Source organism: Dromaius novaehollandiae, chromosome 5, assembly GCF_036370855.1.
Source record: "Dromaius novaehollandiae isolate bDroNov1 chromosome 5, bDroNov1.hap1, whole genome shotgun sequence".
NCBI classification, from domain to species: Eukaryota; Metazoa; Chordata; class Aves; order Casuariiformes; family Dromaiidae; genus Dromaius; species Dromaius novaehollandiae.
Window position 1 is genome coordinate 69700071 of NC_088102.1, and position 12483 is coordinate 69712553.

At 39.8% G+C, this 12483-nt stretch overlaps 1 protein-coding gene across 3 annotated transcripts in view; it reads left to right on the forward strand.

Moving 5' to 3' along the window:
- LRP5 (LDL receptor related protein 5) overlaps nt 1-12483 on the forward strand; it is a 175382-nt gene that overhangs the window by 54187 nt on the left and 108712 nt on the right. For all 3 annotated transcript variants that reach the window (XM_026108080.2, XM_064513233.1, XM_026108081.2), the window contains exons 3-5: nt 2501-2698; nt 8179-8375; nt 10451-10582. In XM_026108080.2, the coding sequence (XP_025963865.2) occupies nt 2501-2698; nt 8179-8375; nt 10451-10582 (527 nt within the window). The remainder of the gene's footprint in view (nt 1-2500; nt 2699-8178; nt 8376-10450; nt 10583-12483) is intronic.

Genomic DNA, 12483 nt, shown 5'->3' on the forward strand with positions numbered 1-12483 from the left:
TCCTTTTAAGGTTTAATTGGACTTAGCCAGTTTTGTCTTTTTTTGTTTTGCTTTTAAATAACTGCTGCAGAATTTCTGATTTTGGTGTAAGCTCCTATATAGTCTGCATTTATACATTTAAATATACAAATAAGTGCAGGATTGTCATAGCTGTATATAATAATTTGTGCCCCAAGATCTGCTGAAGACATTCCAGTGAATTTAGTGGGGTTATAGCCCTGTAAATCAGGGAAGATATAGGAGAGAGGAAATACTTTGGTTTTATAGTCTGAAAATTCAAGTGCAGAAATTACGGGATTCTTTCCAGGAGCAGGGACTGTTGATGCTGGGACAGCTGTACTGGGCCTCGTGTCTGTGCCCTGCTCCTTTTGTCCTCCTTCATTTCTGCAGAGATGGTTCCAGGTGTCCTTTGAATATTTAGAGCTAGTGCAGGTGAGCCAGATCAGAGAACTAATTTGACTGAAAAATGACCTGGCCAAAAATGAATATTTGGTCGGATCAGTTTCTCAGTCTGATTCACCAGCTGCTTGTGCAGATAGTGTCTTTTGTGTCTGTGTTTCTCTGGCTTCAGTTGTTTGTCAATAGCTGCTTCTTCGCACAGCCTGAATTGCCACAAATTACAGCCTGAAGGAAAGGAAAACCAACGTTAAGGAAAACCAAAATGAGCAGCAATTTACATTCATACGTTGGCCTGTGAACTGTGGCAGCTCAGCTGCTGCTACTGCTTCTCCAGGAGCAGTTCACCTGTGTGTATATATATGGTTATATATATTTATAAGCATAAAGGAGCCTCCCCCCCAACAGGATTAACAGAGGCTAATAATGATATATGCTGCTATGATCAGAATGGTTTAAATAAATGCTGTGGCTCAGAGCAGAAAAAGCTCTTGTGGTATGCCTAGGGCTGTGCTGGAACTGGAAGTCTGGCTTAATCAGGGTGCAGTATGTACATCTAGACCAGAGCCTTTTAAGCCTAAGTTTATTCTGAGGCACATGTGCCTGGGATAACTGTACAGCTGTCCGCTCCTCCTTCGCTGAGATGATGGCCCAGCTGCCTGCAGCAGCTTACGGCGGAGTGTCTGTTTTCACGAAGGGGAGAGCAGGGCGTCCTGCAGAAGCCGAGCAACATGACAGTAACTACAAATGTTTCCTCTTTGTTCCCAAAGTGGGCACAGTTCTTTTTTGTAAAAATAAATACAATTAAAAAAAACCCAAAAGCATGAAGCTTTTTTTTCCTCCCATGTGTGATCAGAGTGCACATTCCTTTCCTTCCTCTGAGGCTCGTAGCACGATTGCGTAGCCAGTGCTGTGTCCTTCAGGGGATCTGAGGTGCTGGGACAAACCAGGTTATGGGAACTCTGGCTAAGCATAGGCTCTGCAAGACTGAGTAGATGCCTCTTCATGCTGCTGTCAGAGCTCCAGTGGTAGCAGGACTTAGCTTATACATAAGTCAGTGCAAATACCTAGCTGGCACCAATCCAATGCTACTGGTCTAAAAAGCACCAGGAGAGATACTTAACAAAATTTTTGAGAGCTCATTCAGGTCAAAGCCTTGCTAACACAGGCAGAGCTGAAATGGCTGTACTGGCACGGAGAAAAAAATACCGTTGTGTTTCTCGGACTGGCCTGAGGTGGCTATGCCTGGGGACGGCTGGCTTGCATTTGTACCCCTGCCATGACTAATCTGCAACCTGGATATATTTCTCTGGGTAGTGTTTACCAGCTGGCAGCTGAGTGTCCTCCTCTGATCAGACGGTTTCTCTCCTAACTGTGCCCCCTCAGCTTCTCATGGAGACTTTTCATGTCGCTGCCTCTTTTTGATCTGGTCCTTTCCAGGTGATAACTGCTGCTAATGTCTCAATTTAGGCTACTTAAATTGCCTCCATGTGGGTAGGTGAAATGGCAGGGAAAGTGAGGCAGGGATGGGAAGGGGAAAAGCATCCAGAATCTTAATCTGGTGTCATTCTAAGTCTGCCTACATTCATATTTTTATTTATTGACAGAAATGAACTTCAGGTCACTTAACTTTATTCTTTGCTGTCTACAGACTTTAAAAAGGAAGTTCAACTTTAGTCTTTGTGGGAATTGCTTACTTGGGTGGTTAATTGGTTGCTTCTGAATGTGATTTTAGGATATTAGGTTGAAATAACTGGGCATGGAAGGATGATCTGCAGTTGAAATGCCTGTGACAACCAGGCTGCTGTCCAACTTTGAAGGATAATGGTAATACGTTATGTGGAGGCAATACTACTGAGAGATGATCTCATAAAGGCCTTTTTTTTCCACCCTCTGGAATTGTGGTTTGGGTTGTTGTATGTTAATGTGTTTTGGGGGGCATATAGATCTGTGTATATGCTGCTCTATGGTAGAATGGAGAAGCAGCAAAATCAAAACAAAACCCCCCTGGGCTTCACAAAGAGCTGCTATCCCTTCTGTTCCTAAAGCCAACTAACATTTATTGTGATTGAATTTGTGTGCATCTCTGCTTTCTTTTTTTCAGGTACATGTATTGGACTGACTGGGGTGAAACCCCCAGAATAGAACGAGCAGGAATGGACAGCAGCACACGAAAAATAATTGTCGATTCAGATATTTATTGGCCAAATGGACTCACAATAGATCTTGATGAGCAGAAACTTTACTGGGCTGATGCAAAACTGAGTTTCATTCATAGAGCAAATCTGGATGGTTCCTTTAGGTAAGTTTCCTTTAGTTAATAATATGTTGTGAATCATTTCTCCCCCAGCATTCATTTTTACCTGAGGCATTTACAGTAATCTAGAGTAATGTCAGAACCTTATTGTTCTTGCTAAACCCAACCGTTAATAACCTTGCAAAAATAAAGCAGCCTCCCATGCTCATGAAACTTGTTTAAAAAATGAAAGTAAATATGTTTGTATTATCATTTCACTATAGACTGTTCCTAGCTGCCTTCTACAGCATGGTTTTTCTTTTTTAGGTTCATATTTATCTTGAAAATAACTGGAGATGCTTATCATTGGCCCAAGGCAATCTAACATTTAACTAATGTTACTGGGATTTTACAATATTGTTACCGTAATTTTTTCAATGGTATCTTGAGAGATGCTTATCCTTGGCCCTGTCCAAGGATGTTCTTTGTGGCATGTCTATAAATTAACCACATTCAGCTTATTTCGGACCGAGTTAGCTGGGACTGCTTTTCCTTCAGCCTTGATGGAAAGCGCAGTATGGCTGTTTTGTTCAGTGGGCTCTGGTCCCAGTGCTCCTGTTGACTTTGGCAATTGTAGAGAGAGAGAGATGACCCTGCAGACAGGCCAGAGCTAGATATTTCAGTTTATACCTTAAATTTTCTCCAGTGGTCGATGGGTAGGTTGCATGTCATCTGCCAATGAAATGTCCTGCCAAGGAAGCAAATTTCTGCATGCTGGACCAGCTCTGGTCTTCAGGTAGTTTAAAGGAATAGCCTATTGAATAGTCAGTGGCTTTCTGAGTGCTACACAGCAATTGATTTATATGTGATTAAGAAAATACTATTTGGTCTGATTGGATGAGAAAACAGAATGATGCTTCCTTAAATATGGCCTGCCCAGACATTTGGATCACGGGCCTTGGAGTTCAAGAAAGGCCAAAGTAAGTGCTTGGCTTCCACTGATGGTGGGCTCACAGTGCTGAAGTCTTTCTGTTGATGTAATTTGCTGTTCTTTTTCTGAAAAGAAACTGGCACTGTATTCCTACAGTAAAGTAATGCGTTTTCTAAAAAGCGAGTTAGGCAATTCTTGCCGTCACAGAAGGGAGTGGAATCTATTGCTCTGCACTGAGGTAAAGAACAAGAAATATTGAGAACTTCATTATCCAGTTTGAATCTTCTTGTCCTGAAACATAGCTTAGGATGCTGAGATTTTGGCACTCGTTCTAAAGAAATCTGCCTTGAGGAAATAAACAGAGGAATGTTGGAATATGGTGAAACACAATTTGAATGGTGACTTGTCTGAAGGTTGCTATCCTGATGTGTCAACAGCCCCCTAAGGTGAATTGGAAATTGCAATGACTTCTAAATAGTGCAGACGATCTATTTATTTTAAAGCATCTAAAATTTCTGTTTTATGAAATCATTTTGCATTGATGAAAACTGGGAGGTTTTTTATGTGTATCTGTGTAATAGAATAACATGCCTTCCTGCAAAAACACTGCATTTTTCGTGGTCTTTTCTGAATTTTTTTTACAGAAATGCGTTCTATGCCTGATTTTCACACCCATAAAAGATGGATAACAATATTGACATCATTTATAAAACACTCTAAGTTCCATTGCTAGCACTATGTAAGAGCTAAATAATGGTGGCTTTGTAACAAATGACAAGTACTAAGTGACAGAAGTAAAGACAAGGGAAAAGGCCTTTTCAGAATGGAATGGGAGCTCAAAGGCATGGTGCATGTTCATAGACTGAAAGAAAATGCTGTCTCAAAATTTGAAATCAAAATTTTCAAACTTATAATGTAAATATATTTCTGTAATTTGGGGGTGGGTAGCAGACGGGAGAGTTTCCGGTCTGGTTCTGCAGTTCTTGTGCATGTGCAAATTGTATAAAAGTTGCTTGAAAGCATGTATGCGTCAGAACTTAAAGCTGTAATTAGTAAGAAAAATTTATTTTGCCTTTGTTAAGGAAGAGAAAGACCACCTGAAAGGAATCAAGTCTTTTGAATACACACTAATCCCAGCAATCTGGCTGAATTACTTTTGACAGATTAGTGCATGTCCACCTCCATGTCCCTGACCCCCATGCAGTTTTATATTGTACCATAAATGAAATTGATATTTTAGGATAAAAATTAATGTATGTACCATTTTGGATGCAAAAACATTTTTCGTGCATTGGTGTACATTTCTTGCATATTTTACTGTCAACTGTTGGAGGGTGTAAATACACGCTTAGCATCAGGCTATCCCCATGCAGGATGCATTCTGGAAAGTCCTTGTATTTTTCCAACTGCATACTTTTAAAGCCTTGTCCAGTATAATAGCCGAATGCCATTTAGCTGCATATATTTTTGTGTATATTTTATAATGTCACTATGTGATAAAACTTCCTTCTTAAATGTTATGCACATTAAAAAAATTCCATGAATATTGATCTTAATTTTAAGGTTTTTTTCTTTTTTAGGTTTTTTTAATTTATTCTTTTCTCCTTTCCACTTTCAATGTAGAAGCAGAAAGCTGGAACTCTCTTTAGGTTCTGGTGGCAATGTAGACTTCTATTATTCTTCCAAGTTGAAAATAGCTTTGGAATCAAATTGGAAGAAAAGTGGGCTACTTCATATGCGAATGGGTATGTGAGAGGGAGGTGGCCTCTGTTCTTTACACAGAGCAAAATAAGCTTCACCCAGACTTCTCAACAAAGAAATCTTGTGGTATTTCAAACACTTCTACTCCTTCTATTACAGAATCACTTCAGAATTCAAATAAAATGGAAATTTGCATTCTGTATAGTGGAGCAAAGTTAGTGGAGCAATCTGTCTTTTATATGTAGCAAGCTTCGGTATGCAAGTGTGTTGACTGGAACTGTTTCAGTAGTTCCAGGGATGTAATTATGAGAAAGGGGGAGACTTAATATCTGGAATGGTAGAAATAGGGAAGATATATAGTGGAAAACAACTGCTACAACACTAGAAATTCAAACAAGTTCAGCCATTGCTGTATTATAGAAGCAATAGCAAAGGTGAGAGTGGAAAGGGAAAGAAACTCATATTTCTGTTTTTTCAACTGTGTTTTATGATGAGAGAACTAGTATAATTTGAAGGACAGAAATTTCAGAGCAGTTTTAATTTTATCTTTGAAACAGAAGGTAGAAGAAGAATAGTTTTGTTTTCGTTTTCTGGCCAATACTTGTTTGCATGTCAGTCTGTTGCAAACCTGACCTTTATGTGCATGACACGTGTGAATAAATGAAGAACTTGTGAGGGATTTTTTTTCCAGGAAAATGCAGATGCTGCCCTTGCTGATAAAAATGAAACAGAAGCCTTTCTCTGTCAAGTGGTAGCTGATCTTTTTTAACATCTATGGAAACAATGCAAATGCAGTTCTGATTATCGGTATATGAAAATGTGTTCCTCACTTTCCTTCAGGATGATGCTGAGGCTTTAGCTTTCTTCAAGTTGTATGATGAGTATTCTGAATACTGGTTTACTGTAGCAGAACACTGGTTTGGAAGGTTTATGTATGCCGTTGTGTTTGCACAAACGTAAAAGGCACAAATTTTGTGAAAACTGAGTTCACATTATTTTGATGGAGAAATCGTCAAATAAGTGCGTTTTCACTTACTGAGTAGATGTCCCAAAATTGCAGAAAGTGAATTACACAAAGTTATTGCAATATGTGGACCCAGTGCATTCAGAAAATATGTTGGAAATGTTGTATGATATGCAACTTTCAGTTCAGCTCATAATAAATGTTAAAATATATGCACCTCCGGAAGAGGAGGAGTGTGGCTGAATTGGGGGAGATGGGGCTGGAGAAACATCTCAAATGTTTCTGATTTATATTCATTATAGTTAAGTCTTAGACAAAGTATAAGTGACAGGAGACAAACTGGTGATTGTAACATTGGGAAGAGCACTCAAAAATGAAGAATATGGTTTTGAATAGAGTCTGGATTTTGTGATGGATGACACGAAGTGTTGTCAGCTTGCTTTATCGCAGAGCCTGTTGGAAGTGAATAGGGTTCCATAAAAGATCCTGTGCATGTGAAGTTTTCTTGAATTTGTAGCCTCCACCTAAGTCCGAGGGCCCGACCTTCCACAGAATTATAGCCGAGTGAAGAGCAGGTACTTTCATTCAGGCCCAGGTTTATTGCAAGCCACACCAGTAAGAATATCGGAGATCTTGCAGAGTCTCTAATATTTCAAATGTCCGTGGAATCACTGCTTGAGAAATAAACTATCCAGACTGGAAAAGTTTAATTGAGGGGGCAGGAGAGGGGGAAGGAAAGAGAAGAGGAAAGACATTAACAGAAATCTGTCATTGAGTTTGAACTTTTTAGGGGAAGAATAAGACATTTAAGGGACTTTGCAACACACTGAGCTTTCAGAAATGCTAAGCTGGCTTTTTTTCCTGCAGCTCCAAGATGGCATGGGCCACTGCAGTGGGAAGGGAGTTGGTCTTGGTAGTAGTCTAAGTACAGTTCTAGATGCTCTTAAGTAGTCTGTGATTTTGTGATTCTGTAGGGAGAGTTCTTGCTCTGCATTTCAAAACATAGTCTGAAAAATACTGTTTTTTGCTGTTGATCAAGCTAAGTGGAATAATTGAAAGAGACTCTCAAGGCATTTCTTTCCCTTTCCTGCTATAAGAAAGGACTGGGTACAACTTGATAGAGCCAAAATGTGGAAGTTTGGGACAGTCTTGGGCAAACACGGCATATGTTGTATGAGAGGCCAAAAAAGTAACGTGGTAATTGGGAGGAGCACTCCTCAGAGCTGCTTCCTCCAAAAGGTGATTGTGTTTGGGTATTTGCACAGTCCTGTTAGGGAACTTTGGTGTGGCCTTACGGAAGCCAGTATATAGCTGAATTGGATATCTTGTTGCTATGAAACACTATATTTGTTTCCTTATTGCTATGAAGAAGCTAAACAAAGTCTAAATTTTCATTTCTACATTTTGCATAGCTTACTATGAGGTGCCTGCTGTTGTGCTCCGTGGGCATGCTAATATGATGTAACTTGTGGTCACTAAAACTAGGCGTTTGTTTTTCTTTCATACGCTAACTTAGAGATTAATTGTCAAGCTTGTACTACTATAGCTGCTGATAACAGTGATTTGTTTGAAAGCATTTTCAAAGTGAAGGTGTTCTAAGAGGAAAACTTATTTTCAAGTTATAGACTGACAAAAAAAAAAAAGAGTCTATAATTGAAGTACGAAGGTTTGTGAATGTTTTTAAGATGCAACAGAGGATGACATATGCCAAAGAGGTTATGAAGATGTACAGATAAATGCATCGGATATGCATTTCCTCTGGATTATTGTAAAAACTTGTTTTAATTTTTCTGTGTGCTGATTACTTTTATCACCAGATGAATCTCTGATTCCAATGTATTTGTTAAAAAAAGATAATTCCTAGATGAGTCTTTTAAAATGCAGACATTTTTTTCTACGTGTGCCTAGTGAAAGCTCTATATGTTAATCCTTGCTCTTTCTTTGATCTAGGCAAAAAGTCGTTGAAGGTAGTCTTACTCATCCATTTGCACTGACATTGTCTGGAGACACTTTGTATTGGACGGACTGGCAGACACGCTCCATTCATGCCTGTAACAAAAGGACGGGAGAGAAAAGGAGAGAAATCCTGAGTGCCCTGTATTCACCGATGGACATCCAAGTCTTGAGTCCCGACCGACAGCCATACTGTATGTTTTACTTTTCCCTTAACTTCTTGAAATAATGTTTTATTTATTTGGTCAGGAAAACCATTAATCATAAAAATGTTTAGTGAATCAAGTTTTAGGGTTTCAAAAACTTGCCAAGGAATTAATTTTTCAGGGTGTGAGTACCTGGGACCATTACCATTCTTTGAAAATGCCAACCCGAACTGTTATGAGCTCATTTATGATCCCAGTTGGTAACAAAATCCAAAATCCAGTGCAATACTTTCGTGACATCTTTCGGTTTGGATAGCTGAATGGGAATGATAAAGACTTGCCCATCGTCTTTTAAAATACTGTTATTTTAAACACAGCTGAAAAAATGCATCTCATTACATAGGGTAATCAATATAATGACAATAAAATACATAATACTCATGTTGCACTTATAAGCATGATTTCTACAGTCCAGAATTGATCCTGATTATCTTCAGTATGTAACAAACAGTTAATGAATGTTTAAGTATGGGAGGGACTTAGTCCTGAGCTTTTATATGAAACAGATATTGTGCCTCTATTTTTTTCCTTTGTGTATGATGCTTCTTCGATAGAAGCCATGTGTGGAGAATGTAGAATTGAATGAGTCTGTATGTGTTTTGTGTATGCATGTAGTTTCTAAGGGCGATTTGCCTCGGCTTGATTGGTAGGGTTGTGAGAATGAGATTTAGGAGCAGCAGAAGCAAAGGCGGAGATCAAAAAGCAAACAGAGTGGAAACGCATGTAATGCAGCAGCCATGGGAAGAATCATCTCTTGCTTAGGGGCGATACTTGTGCCCCTTGGCTTATTCATTTAGGCCAACCGTAAAGTCTGCTTTCTTAAAGGTAATGTTTATAGGAAGAGTAAAGTGTATAGGAGGTCAGTAAACAGGTTTGAAAGTAAACAAAAGGAGTTTGGAGAACCTCTTGGTGATGGAACAGGTGCAAGTTTCCACTGCGGCTGTCAGGTACGCCCAGCAGCCTGGGTCCTCTCAGAGCTCCAGACAGGAGTTTGTGTGCTGAATGCTTGTCATTGCTCTTAGCTCAGGGAATGTCCTGCCCTTGGGTCATAGTATTCCTGGGCCAGTCACAAAGAAAACGTGGTACATAAGGAAAGAGCATCTGCTGAAAATAGCTCAGATGCCACTGACTTCACTAAGATCAGGTTCAGCTTTTCAGCTTCTTTCCTCCCTCCCCTTTTTCTGTTTGTGACGGCTGGTGGAAGTAACAGAAGCCAAATTAATGTAAATTTTGTATTTTTATATTAGAGCAATTCAAAAGCTCATTCAAAGCATGAATGATTTGGAGAAATCTTGCATAGCTTGTGGCTGTCTTTTTTTTCTTCTTCTTTTTTTTTTTTTTTAAGCTGACAAGGTTCTCTAGAGTTAAAAGGGACGGTTTCATCTCTTGCTGTCATTTTTGTTCCAGGTAAATGAGAGAGGCTTCCCCCCCCCCCCCCCCAAAAAAAAAAAAAAAAAAAAAAAGAAGAAAGAGGAAAGATGAAGTATTTGTTATCTGCTTTTCCTAAAGTTGAAGTAATATCTAAGGGGCTTTGCATGTTGCCTTTCTGTATTTCCTGGTAATTCAGGGATATGTCTTATTGTGAAAGCTTTGTGGTAGGAAAAGATCTTTCCAGTATCCAAAACTACCGCAATACAAATTCGTATACTTTTCCTTCTTTCTCAGAACTGTACACTTCTCCACTCACAACCTCGTTGTTCTTTTCTCATGCTGCCTAGCAGGCCAGGCTTTGACAAAGTAGCTGGTGTCCAAAGGTCTTAGCAGTGTGCAGCTTTAGAAACGTTGAAAGAACTGTTTGGTGAGAAAGTGCTGAGCTGCCAATTCTTTCAAGATCATCTTTTGAACATGCATCTCAATTTAGACACCCCCCCAAGAGTTGCTTTTGCTGGGGGCGGGGGATGAGTATGAAATACTCCTTATTTTGTGGTTCCTCTGTCTTTTAGCACTAAAGCTGGTGTCAGTCAGTTCAATCTGTAATTTCTTCCTTATGGAGAGAGGAAGGCTTTAGGGTTCCAATAAAAAGAAAATAAAAACAAAAAAACTTTTTTGTTTGTTTCTTGAAGTTCACACTCCGTGCGAAGAAAACAATGGTGGTTGCTCCCATTTGTGCCTGCTGTCTCCGAGAGACCCCTTCTACAGTTGTGCCTGTCCCACGGGTGTGCAGCTAGAAGATGACGGCAGGACGTGCAAATCAGGTAGGAACTTCTTGGCTTTTCTACAGTAGCAGCATTGGCTGGAGTTGGGTTTGCCACCTAAAAGTTGAGTCTTAAAGAGGTGAGTTGAGAGGAACTACCTGACACACTGAAATTTCACTGTGGCCCAGGTGAAGAATGCAGGAATTTTGCATCCAAGTCTCCTACAAAGTTAAACACATAGAGGGTGATATTGTGAACTGGACTCGTGAATTGCATCAGTAATTGGAAGCTCTTGTGCCTTTTGATCATCTTATGTTTTGCCAGTTCTCTGCAGGAATGAAGTTGTATGTGAAGGCCACTGCTGATGCAGTTTATTACAAGAAAGCTATTGTAGGACTTCTTCCTGTTTGGGTAGTTGACCATGGGCAGAGGTTTGCTCCTTCCCGTTCATTGGCCAGTAGCTACTGGTGCAGTAGCACTGACCCAACTCTTGCCTTCCAGTTGTGTCTCAAAGAACAATTTGCTTGTGACATGTTCTGAACGCAGATGTGCCAGAACAGTTGGTCAAAGCTAAGTCTGTGCACCCCTGTGCTATTTCAGAGGTAATCCTGTAGGTTGCCCCTGCTTCAGTTAGTTTTATGAAGAAATAATCTGTATGGAAAAATGCTAAATTAGGATTTAAACTAAAAATGTCATTCTTCTGCTGCTGAAGGTTAATTGTCCCTCTCTTTCCCTTTGGGCTGCTCCTTGTGGAGAGAGATACAAGATAATATACAGGGAAAATTTTCTTGCTGGATCTAGTTTGTTTTCAGGCCTTATATTTAATTTTAAACAGAGGCAAGGCTTTGTGCCAAGAAGCTTGTAGAGTTTGCTGCTTGATATAATTGGGCTAGAGAAAATAGTATTCTAGGTGGCCATTCCCTGTCACTCAGAAAGTAGAAGGCGAGTCTTGCATATTACCAATAGAAGTCTGTTTAGAGAACAATCTCTAGAGTATATGCTTGAATTGAAGAGTACAACTAGGTGTGTATTTTGTATCCATAAGCTGAGTGAGTCAAGCTGGATGCTTGGAGAGCTTTTTTTCTTTTTTTCTTTTTCTCTCTTTCTTTCTTTTTTTTTTTTTTTTTTTTTTAATGATCAATCAGGAAGCCTCTTTTAAAAATGCATCTTATGAAAATGAGGGATTAACACTGATGTGGCTGGAAGGCTCTAGGAGGTAAGGTTTTGAAGAAAGTTCTGCCCATGGACTGAAAGATACTCCGCTGCCTGTCTCTGTTGCATTTTTCACAAGACTAGCCAAAGAGTACAGTCATTTTCTGATGTGGCTTGATTCCTCTGAGTACCAAAGCAAGCATAATAGACTGCTTTCATTTGCGAACTTGAAGCAGAATTTGAACACTGGACCTACAGGGTTTAAGGGCCAGCTTCATTAGCTCATCCTGCTGCAATTGAAAGGCTTGTAAGGTAGTTTTTGCAGCTGCTGAAAGACCTTTCTTTTCGCTTCTCCTAGCCTTGGAAAGTTTCCCTTTCACAGCTTTTAAAAAACATTGCTGAATGCTCAGGACAACCTTTTAGACGTTCGTATTGACCTTGTGTTTCTGGCAGTGGGGAATGAAGGTCAGCCTGCTTTTGGCATTTTGGCGGATAGCACAAACAGGAGTGACTGCTTATACTGTGCTTTCACCTTTCCATTGTCGGGCCAGACAATCTGTCAAGAGTGCTCTGTCAAAGGAGGGCAAAAAAGTGGGATGGGAACAGGAAGTCTGGTTTTGCATAAGAATGTGGCCTTTTGGTTCAGTTTTATGGATTATTTCTTTCCCAAGCTCCACATCTTTTGTGGTCCTGTCTGCCTTATGCCAACATCCATGTGCTTCTCTTTCCCCTCTTATTAATTAACTCCTTGTTTGCAAGGAACTGACTTCTTGTTCTTTGCACGAGTCCTTTGTAGTGAAGTTGTGTTG